The sequence below is a fragment of the Helicoverpa zea genome, chromosome 6 (assembly GCF_022581195.2).
Source record: "Helicoverpa zea isolate HzStark_Cry1AcR chromosome 6, ilHelZeax1.1, whole genome shotgun sequence".
NCBI lineage: Eukaryota > Metazoa > Arthropoda > Insecta > Lepidoptera > Noctuidae > Helicoverpa > Helicoverpa zea.
Window position 1 is genome coordinate 6,643,748 of NC_061457.1, and position 21,063 is coordinate 6,664,810.

General features: G+C 37.3%; 2 protein-coding genes across 2 annotated transcripts in view; one reads left to right on the plus strand and one right to left on the minus strand.

The window, feature by feature from the left end:
* Positions 1 to 15,541, plus strand: part of LOC124630910 (CAD protein) — a 28,349-nt gene extending 12,808 nt beyond the window's left edge. Inside the window, exons 8-24 of the mRNA XM_047164955.1 lie at positions 656 to 871; positions 1,117 to 1,235; positions 1,392 to 1,667; positions 1,957 to 2,091; positions 2,991 to 3,197; positions 3,457 to 3,687; positions 4,740 to 4,841; positions 6,272 to 6,389; positions 6,826 to 6,967; positions 7,248 to 7,521; positions 7,619 to 7,935; positions 8,230 to 11,371; positions 11,463 to 11,567; positions 11,821 to 12,069; positions 12,159 to 13,916; positions 13,998 to 14,381; positions 14,794 to 15,541. Coding sequence (XP_047020911.1) covers positions 656 to 871; positions 1,117 to 1,235; positions 1,392 to 1,667; positions 1,957 to 2,091; positions 2,991 to 3,197; positions 3,457 to 3,687; positions 4,740 to 4,841; positions 6,272 to 6,389; positions 6,826 to 6,967; positions 7,248 to 7,521; positions 7,619 to 7,935; positions 8,230 to 11,371; positions 11,463 to 11,567; positions 11,821 to 12,069; positions 12,159 to 13,916; positions 13,998 to 14,381; positions 14,794 to 15,000 — 7,982 coding nt within the window. The 3' untranslated portion in view covers positions 15,001 to 15,541. The remainder of the gene's footprint in view (positions 1 to 655; positions 872 to 1,116; positions 1,236 to 1,391; positions 1,668 to 1,956; positions 2,092 to 2,990; positions 3,198 to 3,456; positions 3,688 to 4,739; positions 4,842 to 6,271; positions 6,390 to 6,825; positions 6,968 to 7,247; positions 7,522 to 7,618; positions 7,936 to 8,229; positions 11,372 to 11,462; positions 11,568 to 11,820; positions 12,070 to 12,158; positions 13,917 to 13,997; positions 14,382 to 14,793) is intronic.
* Positions 15,458 to 20,726, minus strand: LOC124630944. Its single transcript, XM_047164987.1, has 4 exons — positions 20,178 to 20,726; positions 18,411 to 18,700; positions 16,391 to 18,297; positions 15,458 to 16,165 (listed from the first exon to the last, which is right to left on the minus strand). The coding sequence occupies exons 1-4, from the start codon at positions 20,498 to 20,500 to the stop codon at positions 15,692 to 15,694; spliced, it is 2,994 nt and encodes a 997-aa protein (XP_047020943.1). The 5' UTR covers positions 20,501 to 20,726; the 3' UTR covers positions 15,458 to 15,691.
* Positions 20,727 to 21,063: the final 337 nt, after the last annotated feature.

Consider the following 21,063-nt stretch of genomic DNA (forward strand, 5'->3'; position numbering starts at 1 on the left):
CATAATACAATATCTTGCTATATTATTAATGTCTCTTCAAAACTAGTTTGAAGCTCGCTCTGCGTATACACAATAAAAAAGCAAAATAAATTAATAGTCTTTATTTTTATGTAGTGTTCGATAGCAAAAAATTAACGAAAACGAAGACGCTGACTTCCGCTAATAGCTTTTAATAATGTTCTTTTTTATCGTTTCTTTTTACTAAGTATGTTTTGTTTATTTTTGTAGCAATGACTAAAAAAACTTAGCATCGGGATAAGTTATGTTAATTTATTAAAGTGTAATACACTGTGACTACACTTTAATTAAAACATCTACGAACGGAAGTTGGTCTGGTTTTCGATGGGTAATGGCCCCAAGATTAAACATTTTTTTGCACTAAATATTATCTTACAATTTACACAATCGGCTTTTCACTATTACTACTAGGGATACTGAATTCTCAAATCTTATGGTGCACGCGGATTACTCATACGGCCCAATGCAAAAACATACTAACTATAGGATCATTAAGTGCAATCCTACTATAAAAACCCATGTAATGCAACCTTCAAACTACCTCGGGACTGGCAAGAACTGTGTTTAAAGGTCCCTTAGTAAAACAAATTTTAAAAAAGACATCTTAATTAAATCCTATGAACTGTTGAATCTTCAGATGTGAACAGATCATTCGCGGAGCTCCGTCGCTTCATGCCGAAGGGTCCGCTGATGAACTCGGAGTACTACACGGGCTGGCTGACGCACTGGGGCGAGCACATCGCCACCACAGATGCCGGCGATGTGGTCAAAACCCTCGGCGATATGCTGGATTACGGAGCAAATGTCAACTTCTTCATGTTTTATGGAGGCACCAACTTTGAATATACTTCAGGTATGTTGTTATTTTATAGTATAGTGTAATAGAAACTAATGTGTAATCCATTTGTACGATCTTTCTTTCTTAACTGAAACGCTTTAGATTAATGAACAAGATATTATACATGAGGTTCACTATTAATATTCAGTTTTCTATTGAGATCTATTTAAATTGATGTTGAGCTAGCTATCTTATCAATACATATAAGATGTTATTCTGCATGAAGATCAAAAAGCTAAGAAATTTAAATTTTTTTACAGGAGCTAATTACATGGCTACTTTCCAACCGGACATCACTTCCTATGACTACGATTCTCCATTAACAGAGGCTGGCGATCCTACGCCTAAATACTATCTTATTAGAGAAAAGTTGAAGCAGGTATAAATAATGATTTTTGAAAAAACAAAGTTAAACATTATCAGTAAATTAAAATCTAAATATCTAAAAGCTGATCATTGTAGATAATTTTGTTTTAAAACAAATTAACAATTAGTTTGAATGCCTTCGCTAATTTAACTCTTATTTCAATTTCAGTACAACTATGTGGACGACAGTATCCCACTCCCGAGAGCTAGTGCGAAAGGTGATTATGGACCTGTCAATGTCACTTCAACGTTGAATCTGTTAAGTCCGGAGGGTCGTGCGCAGTTGGGCAAGAAGTATGACGACGTGACGGGACCGACTCTCCCGACCTTCGAACATCTGCGACAACGTGGAGGCCTCATGTTATATGAGACGGAGCTCCCTGAAGCTGATGATTTGTTGCAAATTGGGGCGCCAAGGGACATGATATTTGTGTTTGTTGATGGTGTAAGTATTGATATCTAGTTTGTAATGCTGCACACATATTTTTCAAATGAGCTCCTGCAACTTAGCAGGTGCTAATTTCTGCCAAATGAGAGCAGAAAAGTTCAGACGCGTCTTTTTAATGATGGTGGCTTTTAAAAATTAACAACATGAGAGTTTTGAGATAAAAGTATCCGATGGTTGGAAAAAATAATCTTGTGACTTTTATATATTTATATTCCATTAATAGAGTGAATCATCATTCATTACATTAAATTCTATAAGTTTTCATACCTGTAATTTCCTATTTTAGAACTTCAAAGGCCGCCTCAGCAGATTGCACAAGATCTACAGTCTCCCCATCTCTGCAAAGAACGGTTCTGTTTTGTCATTATTAGTGGAGCATCAGGGTCGGATTAATTTTGGTAACATGCTCCACGATTTCAAGGTAAGAAATTGTTGGAAATCAGTTTGATCCAGAAATTGTCTTCTACTTTCTTCTTGTCATAGATCTAAATTACCTATAACCTCATTGTAAGTAGGTATTGGTTATGTCACCTACTTCTAGTTCTAGTCTTATCAACAGTCACTATCTTTGCGGTAATGCAGTGTAACCGTTGACCTATTATTTCTACAACTATTTCTGAGACCTTCTTTAATACAATTATATCTATCCTCAAAGTCCACTGTGCCGTAATACCTATTATCCCGCTTTCCCTATCTAGCATTCTTACTACTCTTAGTTTTATTGCGTTTAGCATTATATTGTTTATCTTATGTGATGAACTTAGCTCAACTTAAAAACGTTATTCGTCGAGCGCCTATTAGTTCTGTCGCGCAATTATCTGAGCCTCAGTGGCTTTTAGCGAGTCTGATGTTTCAACGGATTTAAGGTATAGATTACCGGAATGCATAATACAAATACATAAGTATTGTTTCGGTACAAATGATAAATATTGAGACTATGAAAATTTTTATCAGCAGTATACGCCTATATTATCGCAGGCTTATTGTCACTTATCTTGTCATAGCAAAATTCGTTACAGACATTGACCGAGACAGTCGCCTCGCTATAAGATTAAGTTATCGACATAATTAAAGTTCACTACTCTTACAAGTATTTATTTTTATCTAACCTTAATACGATTCGTATGGCCTTCTGTTATTGAAGGAAACTGTATCCAAATCCGTGATTATACTTTGTTTAGCTATGATTAGGATAGTATTTAATACTAGGTACTTATTAGGTTCTACACGCGAAACCAAACTTTTTACTAGTTTTGCGGCAAAATCAGTGAAAATTTAATATTTTGTATTTTTTTTTTCTAAATTTTAACTTTGTTTCAGGGCATCCGAAGTCCAGTAGAGTTCAATGGCAAAGCACTGAACGGAAAATGGAAGCTAACAGGTTTCCCTCTGGAAACATTCACAACAACACCGGTAGCTGATCAAGATAACTTGCGTATGGGACCTACGTTCTACGAGGGTGACTTCACGTTACCAGTGGGTCAGGAACCTTTGGACACTTTTGTTGATACCAGCGGATGGGGCAAGGTAAAATTATCTTAGCTAAACGGGAATATTGTAAAGTCAATGAATGATTTGTGCTTAAATTATACGTTTGTCTGCTCTCATCAATTGATGAACTCATTCTAATTTATCAAAATATTGATGTAATTTTACTTCTACATCCTGAACAATAATGTCTGATTATTTATTTTCTATTTGCGATTTGACTGTAAAATATGTCGTTGTTATCCTTAGCTAATTCGGTACATATTTCATAAACTCTAATATACTTAAAATGTTCCAGGGTTACATATGGGTGAACGGACACAACCTCGGCAGGTACTGGCCAAGCGTTGGCCCGCAGATTACCTTATACTTGCCAGGACTTTGGCTCAAACCAGCCCCAGAGAAGAACCACGTACAGATCCTAGAATTAGACAAACCTCCTCAAGTCCTGACCATAGATTTCATAGACTATCCTATTCTCAACAGGACAGGAAACATTAACCGCTGGAGGATTCAGCCACGAACAAGTTAATACTCACAATTTATGTACAACGTAACATTAAAGTTCATACTTTTATTATTATAATAAAGATTTGTTAGTACTTTACTAAGTTTAAGTCCGATGTTTTAATACCTATTTACCTATCCCATTTTTGCAAGTTGTGTTTTCTTCAATACCTATCTACTTAGTATTTACCCATCCACAAGTAATTTAGTTAAAAAGGCTTTGCACCTGATTATATTTATGTTGATTTTTGACAACAACAAGATCGATTACTTATTAAAATGGTTCTTTAGCAACATGAGTGGGCACCTACTAAGGCAAAGCCTCAGCCTTATATCGAAAATAGGCATTATGTTCAATGACTTCATTGCGAGTTGCAATTTCTCACACTTCACGCCAAGATAATTCTATTTTCGACACATTTCTATGAACCTACAATTTTAATAATTACCCTTAACCCATCAAAGTATCAGAATACTACGTCTCTAAGAAAAAACATTGATAAGAATTTGCCGCGAGATTTAAACTCCACAGGGCTTAGAACAAACTTCACACCTTACGAACTTGTCTGCACACTATGAGGGCATTGTATTGAACTAAACTGAATATAAGCAATGTTCAATTATTCATGGTAGCGATAGGAATACTACTTAGATTGTAAGATTAGGTCTAAAGTCCGTCATACATAACTGGTTGTAACATAAACTGATGAGAATCCGAATGACGTGCTTTAATTTTTACTATATGAATAATTTCAATACAATGCCTTTTATAACTCATGTGTTAACAAGGTAGTAATTGTTTACAAATGGCAAGAAAATCAATCCATGTCGGGAACGGGCAAATAATACAGGTAACAAATATCTTGCAAGTGGAAAGGGTTTGAGAGCCAGTTTAAAATCTGATTCTATTAAAGAAGCATAAAGAACACAAACAGAACAATTCACGCTGTAAAGTATGAACCCATAACAAGTGACACGAAAGAGACGGACATAGAGAAGTTATTGATGTGTGAAAGAGTCAAAAGCAGGTAGAAGTCTTTGTGTGTGTGACGGAGTATGATAAGGAGGAGGTAATGGGTGAAACGAGTCTGTCGTCGTGTAGACCGCGACAGCGCCGGACCGTTCCTCCCCGGCTTCATAATAAACCACGTGGCCGGCAAAACGAACCTACAAAAAGTGAGTAAAACTACGGTTTATTGACCGATGCTCGGGTTAATAGCTACAACTTTGAACTTCAATGAATTAGTCGTATCCAAAGCCATCCTTATTATATAATTCCATTTGCAATTTATCTCGAGTTAATGTCATCCGTAACTCGTGTTTAAGATGTAAAGTTTGTTTTAGTCTTTTTAGCAAAAGATTTCAGGATTTGTATTTAGCTTTCATTTGTAATTGGTCTATATAATAGATACTATAAAATATCAAAAATTCAGAAGTTTTTTTTTGGTGTAACTTTACCTTGAAATGATGTTTTCTGACCTGTGTTTACTTGGATTTACAAATTAATTAACTGCGTTTCATAAAGTTAGTCGCAGTTCTTGCGATTTCCTTGCAATTAAGTACTAACTTGTATTAAACCCACTATAAGTGTAAAGATAGTTTATTATCCTTATTAAGTTAGGATGTTCTAAGAATCTGTACGTGAAAATTTTAGTTAAAAAATAAAAAAATATCATGTAGGTATGCATGTACACTTTTTACCTAAGTAATATAAAAGTACCTTTACAGATTTACTATGGTAAATTCAAGGACTAAATCCTAGGCCTTTAGCTACCAATGTTCCGCTAAATATTTATTCATGTCCTCGCATAGCAACTAGGCTGTATATTTTTTATTTAGGAGCAATCTCGTATCAGTAGTTTTTTTTTTTCACCGTTAATTTATTATCCCGTTATTATGTTAAACTGAAACAGTAAGTATTGATTGAAATAGACTACAAACTTTTGATCTGAATTAAATTTACAACCGACTTCCCAAAAAGGAGGAGGTCTTCGATTCGGATGTTTGTATTATTTGTAACATCTTACATAATATTTAAGTACTGGAATCCTATTGCAGTAATTGTGGCTAATTTATTACAATTGTTTAGTATCAAATGCTCGCTCGTTAAAAGATTGTAAAATGAGATTGACATCGTGTTTATTTTGACTACCGCGAACTTATTTCAATGAAATATTTACAACGTAGGTGTCCCCATATCACAACACAGCCGTAAGTTCCGCACATAATTTGATTAATGCGTAAAATAAAGTATTAGTTAGTTACTTAATTATATTTTAATATTCATATATTTTGTATGTACCTAGGTATTGATATTATTGGTTCCTGCTACTTAAAAATGACATCTTTTGCACTTGCCAAGAAGGGTTTTTTTAGCCTGTATCTCGTAATTTTTTTTATTACCTCTAATGGCGCAGTTTCAATTTCGTGCTAGTTAATTTACTCGCAGTTAGGGGACCCCTTGCGTAGATAAGCAAAAGTTACATAGACTGGGACTCGAACTTTGATTCTTCAACTTGTATCGGTTTTTTCAGTTCAATAATTGTTAACTTTTAGACATTCGGAGTTTTTTGTTTTTTAAATAAATCATTTGATCATGTACTTAGATGGTGGCTGATGATTTGAGTTGTGAGGTGGGCCCACCATGCAGCCTCGTGTTAGCCGATGGATCGGTCTTCCAAGGACGAAGCTTTGGGGCACAAGTACCCGTAGAGGGAGAAGTTGGTAAGTTTATCTCAGCTTAGGCTTACCTAGCTACCTTAGCTTACCTATACATATAAAAGAATGTGGAGAAACAAACATTCATTTCCAAGACAAATAAACAGGCCAATCATTTTGTATGCTAGTTTGAGTTAAGACAATGAAAGTGCACTACTTATTGTGTCATCATCATTCTCATCCTCCGAGCCCTTTTCCCAACTATGTTGGGGTCGGCTTCCAGTCTAACCGGATGTACCGAAATAGCACTATTGTGTGTTGTATATTTATAGGTAGTGTTTAAAAAAATAAGTAAATACCTAGTTATTCTAATTTTCTAGATTTTGTTTCTAATACTCATAAAGCGGTTGGCACAGCAACCCCGTACACTGTACTTACACTTTAATCATATACATACGTCATACATATGTATGATACTTAACATTCAAACATTGTTGTACAGTATTTCAGACGGGTATGGTCGGATATCCTGAGTCACTGACAGACCCGTCGTACCATGCGCAGTTGTTGGTCCTGACCTACCCTCTCGTTGGCAACTATGGAGTACCTGACGAAGAAGAACGAGACGAACATGGCATACCCAAGTAAGAATCAGAACTATTTGTTACACGAGACTTCAAATAAAAAATAACTGAGTACTTACTGTTATTATAGTGGTTTTACTCGGTTTTATATTTACTAACAAATCAGATAGACACTACTTAGGTACTTGCACCCAACTGATGTATTGCTGTGTCTTCTGAAAAAAAAGAAGATATGAATGATAAACATTGCATTGCCTTGCCAACATATCAAGGACTCAGTTGTAAGGAAAAATATTGACGGATTATATTATTATTAATAACAAATTTACACATGTTCCAGATGGTTTGAATCTAACCGCATATGGGCAGCTGGCTTGATAGTGGGCGAGGTCAGTACTCGCGCCTGCCACTGGCGCGCCAAGCGATCCCTGGGCTCCTGGCTAGCAGCCCGCGGGGTCCCCGGCCTCTGTGACGTGGACACCAGGGCCCTGACCTTCCGTCTCCGAGCTGGAGTTACTCTTGGACGTATCATTCAAGGAGTCCCTCCTTTTGGCCCACTACCGGCCTTGTCAGACCCAAATGCCAGGAATCTGGTTGCTGAAGTTTCTGTTAAGGTTAGCATCAAATATTTTATGTTACATCGCATAAATGAAATTCTCCTAAATTTCTGATTTTATTAAATATATATTTATATTCTACTTTTATTTGCAGGAACCAAAAATATACAATCCCACTGGAGACATCACAATCATGGCTGTAGACTGCGGCTTGAAGTACAATCAAATCAGATGCTTGATCAAGAGAAACGCCAAGGTTATCTTGGTTCCCTGGGATCACAAGATAGACACCAGCCAGTATGATGGCCTGTTCATCAGTAACGGTCCTGGTGACCCTGTCAAATGTAAGAAGCTGGTGGATAATATGCGCACAATCATTGAAGACAAGAAGAATGTAAAACCGTTGTTTGGTATCTGTCTCGGACATCAGCTGCTGTCCACGGCGGCAGGTTGCAAAACATACAAAACTAGGTAAAAATTGAAATTCTTTTCGATTATTTTATTACAGTAAGAACGTAATTAGTTATCAATTTGGAGGTAGATTTTCACTACCTGTGCTGTTACTTATTTCTATCTGTGCTGTCATTAAATAATTATTAAAATGTGTTATATATACATATACATGATTTCAAAAGAAATAAATACATAACCTTATTTAATTAACTTTATAAGTTGGAATTTAGCAATAAGGCTCCAAGATCAAAAACTGTCTTTAATGTTATCTGAGTATGTGTGATTCAATTGTATATTTGTATCAATTTTCAGTTACGGTAACCGTGGACACAATTTACCTTGCACACATAACGGCACGGGCCGATGTTTTATGACATCACAGAATCATGGATTCGCCGTCGATGCGGATTCCCTGCCTGATGGATGGAAAGTGTTGTTCACTAATGAAAACGATAAAACAAATGAAGGTATAATTCACAAAACCCTGCCATTCTTCAGTGTTCAGTTCCACCCCGAACACACAGCTGGACCGACAGATTTAGAATGTCTTTTTGATGTATTCATCGATGCTGTAAAATCGTACAAAAACAAGCAATCCTGCAACATCGACCACACCATTACCGAAAAGCTAAAGTTTGTTCCAACTATACACGAGAGGCCTAAAAAAGTACTCATCCTTGGATCCGGTGGTTTATCTATTGGACAGGCTGGCGAATTTGATTATTCAGGATCGCAAGCTGTGAAAGCGTTGCAAGAAGAAAAGATACAAACAGTATTGATTAATCCGAATATTGCCACGGTTCAAACCTCAAAAGGTCTAGCCGACAAAGTATATTTTCTTCCTATCACGCCTGAATACGTAGAACAAGTCATTAAAGCGGAACGACCAACTGGCGTTCTTCTAACTTTCGGAGGTCAGACTGCCTTAAATTGTGGAGTGGAATTAGAGAAATCTAAGATTCTAGAGAAATACAATGTGAGTGTATTAGGAACTCCTATTCAGTCAATCGTGGATACTGAAGACCGCAAAATATTTGCCGAAAAAATACATGCTATCGGTGAAAAAGTTGCACCTAGCGCCGCTGTAACAACCATTGAAGAAGCACTTGCTGCTGCCAAACAAATTGGATATCCAGTTATGGCACGATCTGCATTTTCCTTAGGTGGATTAGGATCTGGTTTTGCTAATAATGAAGATGAGCTTCGTACACTAGCCCATCATGGGCTATCTCATTCTGACCAACTTATAATTGATAAATCTCTTAAAGGCTGGAAAGAAGTGGAATATGAAGTAGTTAGAGATGCATACAATAATTGCATCACTGTATGTAATATGGAAAACGTAGACCCCTTAGGAATTCATACAGGAGAATCTATAGTGGTTGCACCTAGTCAAACTCTGTCTAACAGAGAATACTACATGCTCAGAAACACTGCTATCAAAGTAATTCAACATTTCGGAATTGTGGGCGAATGCAATATTCAGTACGCATTGAACCCCAATTCGGAAGAATTTTATATAATAGAAGTAAATGCTAGATTATCTCGAAGTTCGGCTTTAGCAAGTAAAGCAACTGGATACCCGTTGGCTTATGTAGCTGCTAAATTATCGTTGGGTATTGCTTTACCCGTGATCAAAAATTCTGTGACCGGCGTAACGACCGCTTGTTTTGAACCAAGTCTCGATTATTGCGTCGTTAAAATTCCAAGGTGGGATTTGGCCAAGTTTACGAGAGTGAGCACAAAAATTGGAAGTTCCATGAAAAGTGTTGGAGAAGTTATGTCTATAGGTAGAAGCTTTGAAGAAGCTTTCCAGAAGGCTTTAAGAATGGTAGATGAAAATGTTAATGGTTTCGACCCTAACATCAAAAAAGTCAATGAAGATGAATTGAGAGAACCAACTGATAAACGTATGTTTGTCTTGGCTGCTGCTCTCAGACAAGGCTATTCTGTTGACAAATTATATGAGCTTACTAAAATTGATCATTGGTTCCTTGAAAAGTTTAAAAATATAATTGATTATTACAAAATATTGGAGGCAGATCATCATGGTTCAATACCTTTTGATGTCCTAAAGAAAGCAAAGAAAATTGGATTTTCTGATAAACAAATAGCAGCTGCTATTAAAAGTACTGAAGTTGCTGTCAGAAAGTTAAGAGAAGAATATAAAATAACACCATGTGTGAAACAAATTGATACCGTAGCAGCTGAATGGCCAGCTTCTACTAATTATTTGTATCTAACTTATAATGGCAATACGCATGACCTAGAATTTCCAGGTGGATTTATTATGGTTTTGGGATCAGGCGTGTACCGTATTGGTAGCTCTGTTGAATTCGACTGGTGTGCAGTTGGGTGCCTAAGAGAACTTAGAAATCAAGGCAAGAAGACTATAATGATCAATTATAACCCGGAGACTGTCAGTACTGACTACGATATGAGTGATAGACTGTACTTTGAAGAAATTTCTTTTGAAGTTGTAATGGATATCTACAACATTGAACACCCAGATGGAGTAATATTATCCATGGGAGGACAATTGCCAAACAACATTGCCATGGATTTGCATAGGCAACAGGCGATTATATTAGGTACGTCTCCTGATATGATTGACAACGCTGAGAATAGATTCAAGTTTTCCAGAATGCTGGACCGTAAGGGTATAATGCAACCAAGATGGAAGGAACTTACAGATTTAGAATCGGCAACCAGCTTTTGTGAAGAAGTTGGTTTTCCATGCTTAGTACGACCCTCTTATGTTTTAAGTGGTGCGGCTATGAATGTTGCAAATTCAAACCAAGAGTTGGAAGCTTATTTAAAATCAGCCAGTTTAGTAAGCAAAGATCATCCAGTGGTCATATCGAAATTCATTATGGATGCAAAAGAAATAGATGTTGACGTAGTGGCAGCCGATGGTGCTATTTACTGTATGGCAGTATCGGAACACGTTGAAAATGCAGGAGTCCATTCTGGTGATGCTACATTAGTGACTCCACCACAAGATATTAACAATGAAACTTTGGATAAAATCAAAGAAATTGCCAGTATTATAGCGGAGACACTAGATGTAACTGGACCATTCAACATGCAGCTTATAGCTAAAGATAACGACTTGAAAGTTATTGAATGTAACGTTAGAGTTTCAAGATCATTCCCATTTGTGTCCAAGACACTTGACCATGATTTTGTTGCGATGGCCACTAAGATTATCTTAGGTATACCGGTCGAACCAGTTAATGTAATGACCGGTTGTGGGAAAGTTGGTGTGAAAGTACCACAATTTTCATTCTCAAGATTAGCTGGTGCAGATGTAACACTAGGAGTGGAAATGGCATCTACCGGTGAGGTAGCTTGTTTCGGTGAAAACCGTTACGAAGCCTATTTGAAATCATTAATGAGTACAGGTTTTAGAATACCTAAAAAGGCTATTTTGCTATCTGTTGGTACATTCAAGGTAAGACATAAGTTACGAATTTATGTGCATTCTTAATACTATTGTAATCTAGGGAAAGTAAGTTTTAAAATGTATTTATTATTTATTTCAGCACAAAATGGAATTATTACCAAGCGTCAGAATTTTGCACAAAATGGGATATAAATTATACGCTAGCATGGGAACCGGAGATTTCTACGCTGAGCATGGAGTTGATGTAAGAATGATTTACGTAAAACAGTGTTTTTGTGTAATATTAATCTTTATTAATTTGTTAATATGATCCATACAGAACAACAAATATCAAATACAAAATAACAAAGTGTATGAGTATTTTATACCTAATCGTATCTTGGTAGTTGTTAAGTTCTTGATTGACTTTGTTAATTTTTCATAAAGTTATTCTAGAGGTATATACAGGTATGGCAATTTCTAACAACTTCCCTAATTGCATGGCCTCGTTCTTGCAGGTTGAAAGTGTTCAATGGACATTTGACCACATAGGTGATCCTGAAGACGTAAGATCGGACGGTGAACTGATGCATTTGGCTGATTTCATGGCAAGACGTGAATTAGATTTGGTGATTAATTTACCAATGCGAGGAGGAGCGAGGCGGGTGTCCTCGTTTTCTACTCATGGATATAGAACGCGCCGTCTAGCAGTTGACTATGCCGTGCCCTTAGTGACTGATGTGAAGTGTGCTAAACTATTAGTTCAGGTACATACAGAAAAATATGTTGTGAATAATGAATGGGAAGTGCTCTATGTATTTTTTATATGTATAGCACCAAAATTTTAATTTTACAGGCTATGCATCTTTGTGGAGGAGCACCTGTCATGAAGACTCACACAGACTGTATGACATCTCGCAACATCATTAAATTGCCAGGTTTCATTGATGTACACGTGCATGTGCGTGAACCTGGAGCTACTTATAAAGAAGACTTTGCGTCATGCACAGCTGCAGCACTCGCAGGAGGTATTACGATGATATGCGCCATGCCAAACACTAACCCTCCAGTAATTGATCGAACATCTTTCGATTATTCATCTGCTTTGGCGCGAGTAAGTGCTCGTTGTGACTATGCGCTCTATATGGGGGCATCCACCAGCAACTGTGAGACAGCTGCTGAAATGGCTCCCCAAGCCGCCGCATTGAAAATGTATCTTAACGAAACCTTCACTACTCTTAAATTAGACGATATGACAGTATGGCAAAAACATCTTCAGAACTGGCCAAAAAAGATGCCTGTATGTGCTCATGCGGAGAAAGAGAAAACTGGAGCTGTGATATTAATGGCATCTTTACTCGATAGACCAATCCATATTTGTCACGTCGCCAGGAAAGAAGAAATCCTTATAATTAAATCAGCCAAGGAAAGAGGCCTTAAAGTTACATGTGAAGTATGCCCCCATCATTTGTTCTTAAGCACTGCAGATGTTGATGATATTGGAGCAGGAAGGGCTGAAGTGCGACCAGTGTTGTGTAGCCCAGAAGATCAAGCTGAACTTTGGAAAAACATTGACATCATTGATGTTTTCGCCACAGACCACGCCCCCCATAGTGTGGAAGAGAAAAATTCTGAAAAGCCACCGCCCGGTTATCCGGGATTAGAAACAATCTTACCCCTGCTGCTTAATGCTGTACATGAGGGTCGTCTGACTTTAGAGGATCTTATCAATAAATTCCATCGTAATCCTCGTAAAATTTTCAATTTACCCGAGCAACCAAATACATACGTAGAGGTAGACATGGATTATGAGTGGACAATACCTCAAGCAATGGAATTTTCGAAATCTAAATGGACGCCATTTGCCGGCATGCAAGTTTGTGGTGCAGTACATAGAGTAACACTGCGGGGTGAAATTGCATATGTTGAGGGTCAAGTCCTAATTCCTCCTGGCTTTGGACAAAATGTACGAGACTGGCCTACACCTAAGAAACAGACATTACTCACAGTTGAGAAATTGGAGAAAGAATTTAGTCGGCCGAATTCTGCCCTTGATGTGCATACGTCTGCAGATTTGAGTAGAGTAAGTGATATTGACTTCGATCAGATCGATAACAAGCCTGAAGGACAATCGAAGCCCAACGTGCACTTCAGTGAAATCGCAGCTGCAAGATGTTTGTCACCTTTACCTCCTCAGACGATCAGACAAAGATGTGACAGTACATCCAATTATAACCCACCTTCAACTACAGTTTCTCAACGTCAACGCAGTGACCTATTCGGCAAAAGCATACTGACTGTTGACTCATTCAGTAAAGATACTCTAAACGATATATTCAATTTGGCTCAATTTATGAAAACCAGTGTTAACAAAGGTCGTTTCTTAGATGATATTTTGAGGGGAAAAGTTATGTCTTCGATATTTTATGAAGTCAGTACTCGTACAAGTTGTAGTTTTGCCGCGGCAATGCAAAGACTGGGTGGCTCTGTAATTCATACCGACGCCACGAGCTCGTCAGCAAAGAAAGGTGAAACTCTGGAAGATAGTGTTTCCGTAATGGCAAGTTATTCTGATGTAGTCGTACTTCGTCATCCTGAACCTGGTGCAGTTGCGGTAAGATATGACCCATATAGTAAAATATAAATATTCCTAAAATATGAACTTGTTCATAAAAACATTTTTGTATTATTTTAGCGTGCTTCACGTCACTGCCGCAAACCTATCATTAATGCGGGAGATGGCATAGGCGAACACCCAACGCAAGCCCTGCTCGATGTCTTCACAATTCGTGAAGAAATTGGTACAGTGAATGGATTAACCATAACCATGGTTGGAGACCTGAAGAATGGACGCACTGTTCATTCTCTGGCACGGCTTCTAACTCTGTATCAAGTACAACTACAGTACGTAAGTCCTCGAGGACTTGGTATGCCGAAGCATATCACAGATTACGTTGCCTCCAAAGGCATACCTCAACGCGTATATGAGAGGTTGGAAGATGTTTTGGCCGACACTCATGTTTTGTACATGACTCGAATTCAGCGTGAAAGGTTCCAAAGTCAAGAAGAATATGAAAAGGTATGTATCTAATTATCCACTTGGTCTATTTTTATTCTTAATCAAATGGTAGCAATACTCGTATTGTTTTCAAATCAGAATCAAATCCAATCTTATTTCAATCTTAATGAGGTTAAACCCACGCAGTAGTCAGGATGTGGCATGTAATGTTGTTTGATGTGACGTTACATTTATTATCATTTTGTTATTGACTTTGATCGATAGGCTGACGATGTTATTAACCCATCCTAGGTTGTCGGCATTTCACAGAAAACGCCTAGGATAGGGGACGGGCTTATTTCTATCATGTGCTCAGCAAACTTTACACACTTGTTAAAAAATTCCATTTAGAAAAACCATTAGCGACTTTGGAGCAACAATCTAATTAGCTCGGGCTGATATGTTAATAAATAAGTAATATTTGTATTTTCAGACACGAGGGCTGCTGGTGGTGACTCCTCAGCTGATGACGCGCGCTCGCAGGCGCATGGTGGTGATGCACCCGCTGCCCCGTGTCGACGAGATCTCGCCGGACTTCGACTCAGACCCTCGCGCCGCGTACTTTAGGCAAGCTGAGTACGGCATGTACGTGCGGATGGCTCTACTCTCCATGGTTGCAGGCGTCAACCCACTCACTTGAACTACCTTGCTAGTGTCAGCTCATATATTAATTATATAAACATCCGTATCAGTGCCTGATCGGCTGACTCAGCTTTGATTTTTGAACAATGAATTTCCGCCCGATATCTAGTAATCAGTAGATTGAGTCAATTAAAAATATCTTAAATCAGAAGCATTACATGCGCCGCCGGCGTTTGATGTTCGGCAAATCGCATCAGATTACACCTATCTAGCTACTATTACGTCATTGCAGACGTCGATGAATACGTTAAACTGATTTAATATAAGATTGCAAAAATTCTAGAATACCTACCCAAATTCTATTAAAAAAAAATACTTTTCAACCCGGATTTTAAGTGAATGTGCTAGTGAATTGATGTAACTTTCCAGTTAATCTCTCTTCTTAGTTTTTATCAAATTGTCATCCCGATTTTAGTCATCTTCTTCACCTTATTAGTAAGAAATAAAAAAAGAAGTGACAATAATTATCAGATAGTTTATTTTTAGATACTTTACAATGGTTAAATAACAAATTATGTATATTAAAGTGATGAGTAACACATTGTCGTACATTATTTTACTTGCTACAATAAACACGAGATTCCATATATTATGTAAATAATTTATAACGAATTCCGAGAAGTTGATTAATCTAAGTACAATACAATCTTAATAATAAATAGGCACAATAATTCTATATATTACAGTGGTTACAATTTGGACTCCTCTCCATTTACAAACTCATTCAATTTCATGTGACTGTGACTTGAAGAGTTGTCAGCGTGTACATCAACAAAGGTGAAAGCTGATATTCCAGGGTTATCAGTCGGTGAATCTTGAACTTCTTCAAACTTGGGGCGCTGCTTGCGAAGTGGTTTATGCGCTGTCCGTACAGTCTTGCTTTCTCTTCGGGGCGGTAACTTATAACCGCCTTGATTTACTAACTTTCTCTGACAATCGGACAATTTCTCCCGAATCACTTCTAAATACTCATTGGCTGTCATATCACCACCTGGCTCCTCTAAAAGCAAAGTGCAGAGTCTCTGGGCCTGCTCCAAATATATTACCGCCTGTCTGATTGCCTCGAATTTTTCGCTTGAACGCGCCATTGCAATGAAATGGGGAATGAAAAATTCGAAGACCAGACGTCGACGCTCGGCTTCCATTCTTGGTGGTATTATGAACTGCAAAAGAAGAAAAAAGGGCTGTAGTTAAATTACGTCATAGTCGCACGAACAAAATGCCGTATCATTAATTAAAAATAGAATTCTGCAACTCCGATCATCAACAATTGACGCCTACATTCAGCTACATTTTTCCATTAAAACTCAAGACGCCATATTTGAATAATGATAATAGAAAATTAAAAAAAAACTAATTAACATTACACAATATTTAAAACAACTTACTTTTCTGGAAATTTCTCGTTCTTGCTTAACCGGCCTCTGCTTTTTGGTGGAAACTTGAACTTTTCTTCGTTCCTGTATTTGACGCTGTCTTTCTTTTTGCCATTGATAGTTTTTATCCTGCGCTTTAGCTTTATCCCAAAAATTGATTTGTGTGTCATCCTCGCTATCAGAACTATCTTGATAATGTGAGACAACTGGCGGTAAATTGGGATTGATAATGCGCAAAGGATTTTTGCAAGTCAAAATATCATACAGCCTTTTACAGTTGAATGAAGGATAAAAATCTCTCTTGGTATATTTAATCTTGTCGAGAGCGTGAAGAACATGCATTACAGGGGACTCTAGAATATCGGCTAAAGATCTTTGTTGCGCATGCAGCAGGGGCGTAGGTATGCTTAAAAATTCATTGCAACTTTCCACAAAATAATTTGGCATTCTTGTTTTCATAAAGTGGCCATATAAGCTAGTTAAAAATAATCTCAAAGATTCACCAAGTCGATCTTCTGGCCATTTTGCATAATTATCTTCACATTGCCAGAATAGATGATTTTTGATATGACTAGCATCTACGCCGATTTTGGCTTTATCGTTCTCTATGAAAGTCTTGTGTAATGCCAAAGTGAATAAGTAGCAGCGGATATGAGAATGTGCCAGACAACTCTCAAGATAACGTTCAGCTGCCGGGAATATTAGTTTCCACTGTAAGGTCATGTCTGGATTTTGGCCCCTCTTTGGTCTAAATCCCACGGGCACAAGCAAGCATCCAAAGCCTATGGCTTTGCTGACCATGTATTTTGTGGGCCATTGATAAGTGAAGTTTGTTCTGGGATTTTGGATTATTCTCCTCTCTCTAATAATCCATTGATTGGCAGCATTGGGCCAAGTAGCAACAAGTGCTGGAAATATTTCATAACCTGTCTTGGAGCCATTTTTAAAAGAATCGCAATAAATACTGGCACCCTGAGTTAATGCAGTGTTCACTTCTTCTGGTGTCAACCCTAATCCCGAACCCAAATTAATTATAAAGTTGTCCACGAAATTATTCATAAATCTAAAAGAATTGAGATAATAACATCTCTCGAACAAGGTAGCTGGTATAGATGACTTCGATGCACTTTCAGCTATTTCATCATCATCGTCTTCGTCGCTCCAGTCACCCAAAGCTCTTATATCGACGGGTGTCCAAGTTTCATCCGGCAAAGCACCTGATGTTAGTGAATAGTTAGATTTCAGACTTAGTTCAATTTTTTTCGGTGTAGCCGCTTCCGTTATGGTGGAATAACCGTAATCAGATTCAGTTTCACTACATTCAGCCTGCCTGCTACTAGAGTTCGATCTGTAACCAGAAGTCTCAGTATCTTCAGCTAAATTACTTTCTGAATAAGCCTGGCGCATATCTATGCTCGGATATTTTTTGAGATCTCTGGTTGGACCACTTAACCTTCTGTTATTTTTTAGAATAGATTTCCTTGGGGCTGTATAACTTTCGTCATAGGATGTTGTCTTATCTGTTATTCCATTAATGTTAGTCTCACTTGGATCCTCTTCTTCAGGCAAGCCATTGATTTTTTTTAATCTGTTAATGTTTGAAATACTGTTTTTTGTTACTTGTAAACTGACTTGTTTTATAGGTCCACTATATCTTCTGCCGACTGCAACATTTGTGTCTGTAAATATCTTGGTATCTGTTGTTACCGACGCATCATGAGTCTCCAATTTACTTTTAATTTGTTTTAATAATTCTTCGCCTTTGCTAGCATTGTATGGATATTCGTCAGAATCATTTGATTCTTTTTCGGAATCAGTGTATATGCTATCATCAGAATCCGATTTATTCATGGTAATCATTTCATTTTCTTTATTGAGAGTGCTCTCTAAGACTTCCATTTTCCTTAGTTTAACATACCCTGCAACAAAAGGTGGTTTTGAATGTAATTTTATTTAAAAATACTGAATCAGTTACAGCATAATACTTTATTATGACTTGCTTTGATGTATGATGATCATGCTTTATATTTACCTGACTCTTTGCCATCCTCTATACGTAATTTGTAGAAAGGTGCATCGAGAACTGCGCTATAGTCTGAAGTATCTCCTGGTTCACTGGGTTCCACATTGTCATAGATAACGAAGAGTCTCGGAGCCAGCAGTGGTTCTGCTTGGCCTCGGCTCTTTTGGTAGCTGACATGCTCATGAACGCACTCTTGCAATCGATCAGCGAAGAACACGTGCTTATTTTGTCGCACCATCGCTTCGTTGATCAAGTGCTCACGTTCACTTATTGGGTTATTTTTGATTTGATGCACTTCCCTGAAATCAAACATGAAAGTCATTTTACTTTTTATCTCAAGACTATATAGATTATTTATACATAAACCCATTATGATACCTACAATAATGTATACAGGAAAATTATGACTGAGGTTTTATTATAAACAGATGATAACAAACGTATTATTAGTTATTAAAAAATCACTGCTAATATATACCTAAATGATAATATGGTAAATTTTTTGTATGCGAATGTTATCATTGAAAAAAATCTCTTGCCGATTTATCGTATCTGTCGGAATGATCTTTTGACACATAAGCAGGCAATAAATGCATCCTGTACTCGTGGCAGTGTTATGACGCAGCTAATAAAGATTACCTATAGATGATAGATTCACAAACTTTAGCTAGTTATTTAGATTAGTAAGATCACGCCTTTTATTCCTGTTGATGCTGTAATGGAATTTAGCTGATAAAAAGGACATTTGACAGAAGAATTTAATACAAATTAGCTCACAGAAATGCTGTGTACGAAAATTTTACCATTAGTTAACGCGGCAGTTTATGATACGAAAAGATTAAGAAGAAGATGGAAGTATTTGATTGCTTTGCCTATTTTAAGGGAGCTGATTTACTCATTTAACAACCTTAATTAAAGATTTTAGTTCATATACATATTAAAGTAGGAAGCAAACTGATTAATAACCTTGTAGATTACAGTAAATTATATTGAATAATAAAATTCGATATCTGAATGATAGTCAAAATGAGGGACTTTCCTTGCTCTTCTACTGATAAGGAAATAAGGTAACGACACCAATCTAGGTAGTATTTGTATATCACTTTCTTTTTTTTCGTCGAATGTGCAACTTTATATGATTAGTTAAACAAAGTTTGATATAGGTTTAATTATTGAGTGAGTTTCAATGTGAAAATACTCTATAAGCAGTAATAAATGTTTTAACAGAATTAATAAATTATGCCTGTACCTGCGAGTATCAGATAAACGTAAGATAGAATAAAACAAAAATATAGTATAATGGTTATTTAGTATTATCGTAATTGGTAATCTGTGTATTATAATTCAACTTTTGAATAATAATACACAGAGATAAGCTATTGTAAAAATATTGTATGTCATAAATTTTTACACTGATGTCGTAGCAACCAATTTTAAATAACAAAGGCTGACAATACCTAATTGTCGTTTCTTCGGAATTCAGTATGTTTGATTTATTAATTAATATTTGTATTCGAAGAACCTATCAGCTTTTCTATCTGCGTAATTATAATATTATCTAAAACCTTTAATAAATCCGTGCAGAACAATTATCGTGATTAATGTATCTAACTCTAATAACAACGATAATTTACACCTTTAGATGTATCTGTCTATTCTGTATATCACTATGATTCTTTATCAGCAGCTACTTCGAAATTGAAAGGATTTTGAATTCTAAGAACGCGATTAAATTGTGCGGTGTGACGAAAATAAGCTTGTCTTTTTGAAACTTACCGCTCATAGTTCTCAAAGAATTGCACGGAGAGCAGGATATTGTTTAGCAGGAAGGCTTCGGAGTCATTGTGGAGCTGGTAGCGCATGCGGTTGAGAGCCTCGTCGTCGTAGGAGGTGACGTGCTGCGGCGTGGGCGGCGGGCAGGGCCCCGGAGGCGCCGCCAGCACGGCCGGCGTCACCGGGGGCTCGTTCTTGCCCTCGCGCCGCTTCGCCTGCTTCACCTTCAACTTCCTCTGCTCTTCCCGAACCTGCTCCTTCCATCTCTCGCGTTCAAAAAACTTGTCGGGCTCCTTATGAGTCTTCCTTGAATTGCAGTTGCCCATTGAAAAACTTAACTGTTTCCACTTAATTTTAAATAATCAAAACATACAAATTGTCGCGCACATTTCAATGTCTTAAATATTTTTTTTTAGTAATTTCTATTGTGGAGCGTTCCGCGTGTTTACGTTTGACTGGGTAAACAATCCCCGTAGCACTGACAAAGTGGTTCTCAAACTCGTGCGGTGAAAAACTGTTCTTATCAGGCACCAATAATTATTGGTATACTTATCGTATTTAATCGATTAGAGCTGCAGTGTTTATGCACGGAATGTTGCGATGTCACAGGGTGGTATGCGCTTGACAATTCGAGCATGTTGCCTCGCCTGTCCGTCTCGGCCATGCGCGCGCGCCACTGAAACTCATTCATTAAGAAAAACTGCATTCCTCTTGCTCAAGACACGCTATTACGTAAACTGCACATACCTAGTACATAAACAGCTACTGTCACTTGTTTTTATTTATTGTGTTCTAATTTCAATTTGTTTTATTGAATATTTTATTGGCTAATTAAGGCGTAATACAAGTCATTATTCGTCGATACACATACAAGTCGAGACCCACAGCT

What these genes read in the sequence shown, in the direction of transcription:
- LOC124630944 (XM_047164987.1), bottom strand. Translation starts at nt 20,500, where the DNA reads ATGGGCAACTGCAATTCAAGGAAGACTCATAAGGAGCCCGACAAGTTT. An exon ending in AGAGGATGGCAAAGAGTCAG is followed by an intron (nt 18,298 to 18,410) that starts GTAAATATAAAG and finishes CTTTTGTTGCAG; the next exon opens with GGTATGTTAAACTAAGGAAA. An exon ending in AACGAGAAATTTCCAGAAAA is followed by an intron (nt 16,166 to 16,390) that starts GTAAGTTGTTTT and finishes CTTCTTTTGCAG; the next exon opens with TTCATAATACCACCAAGAAT.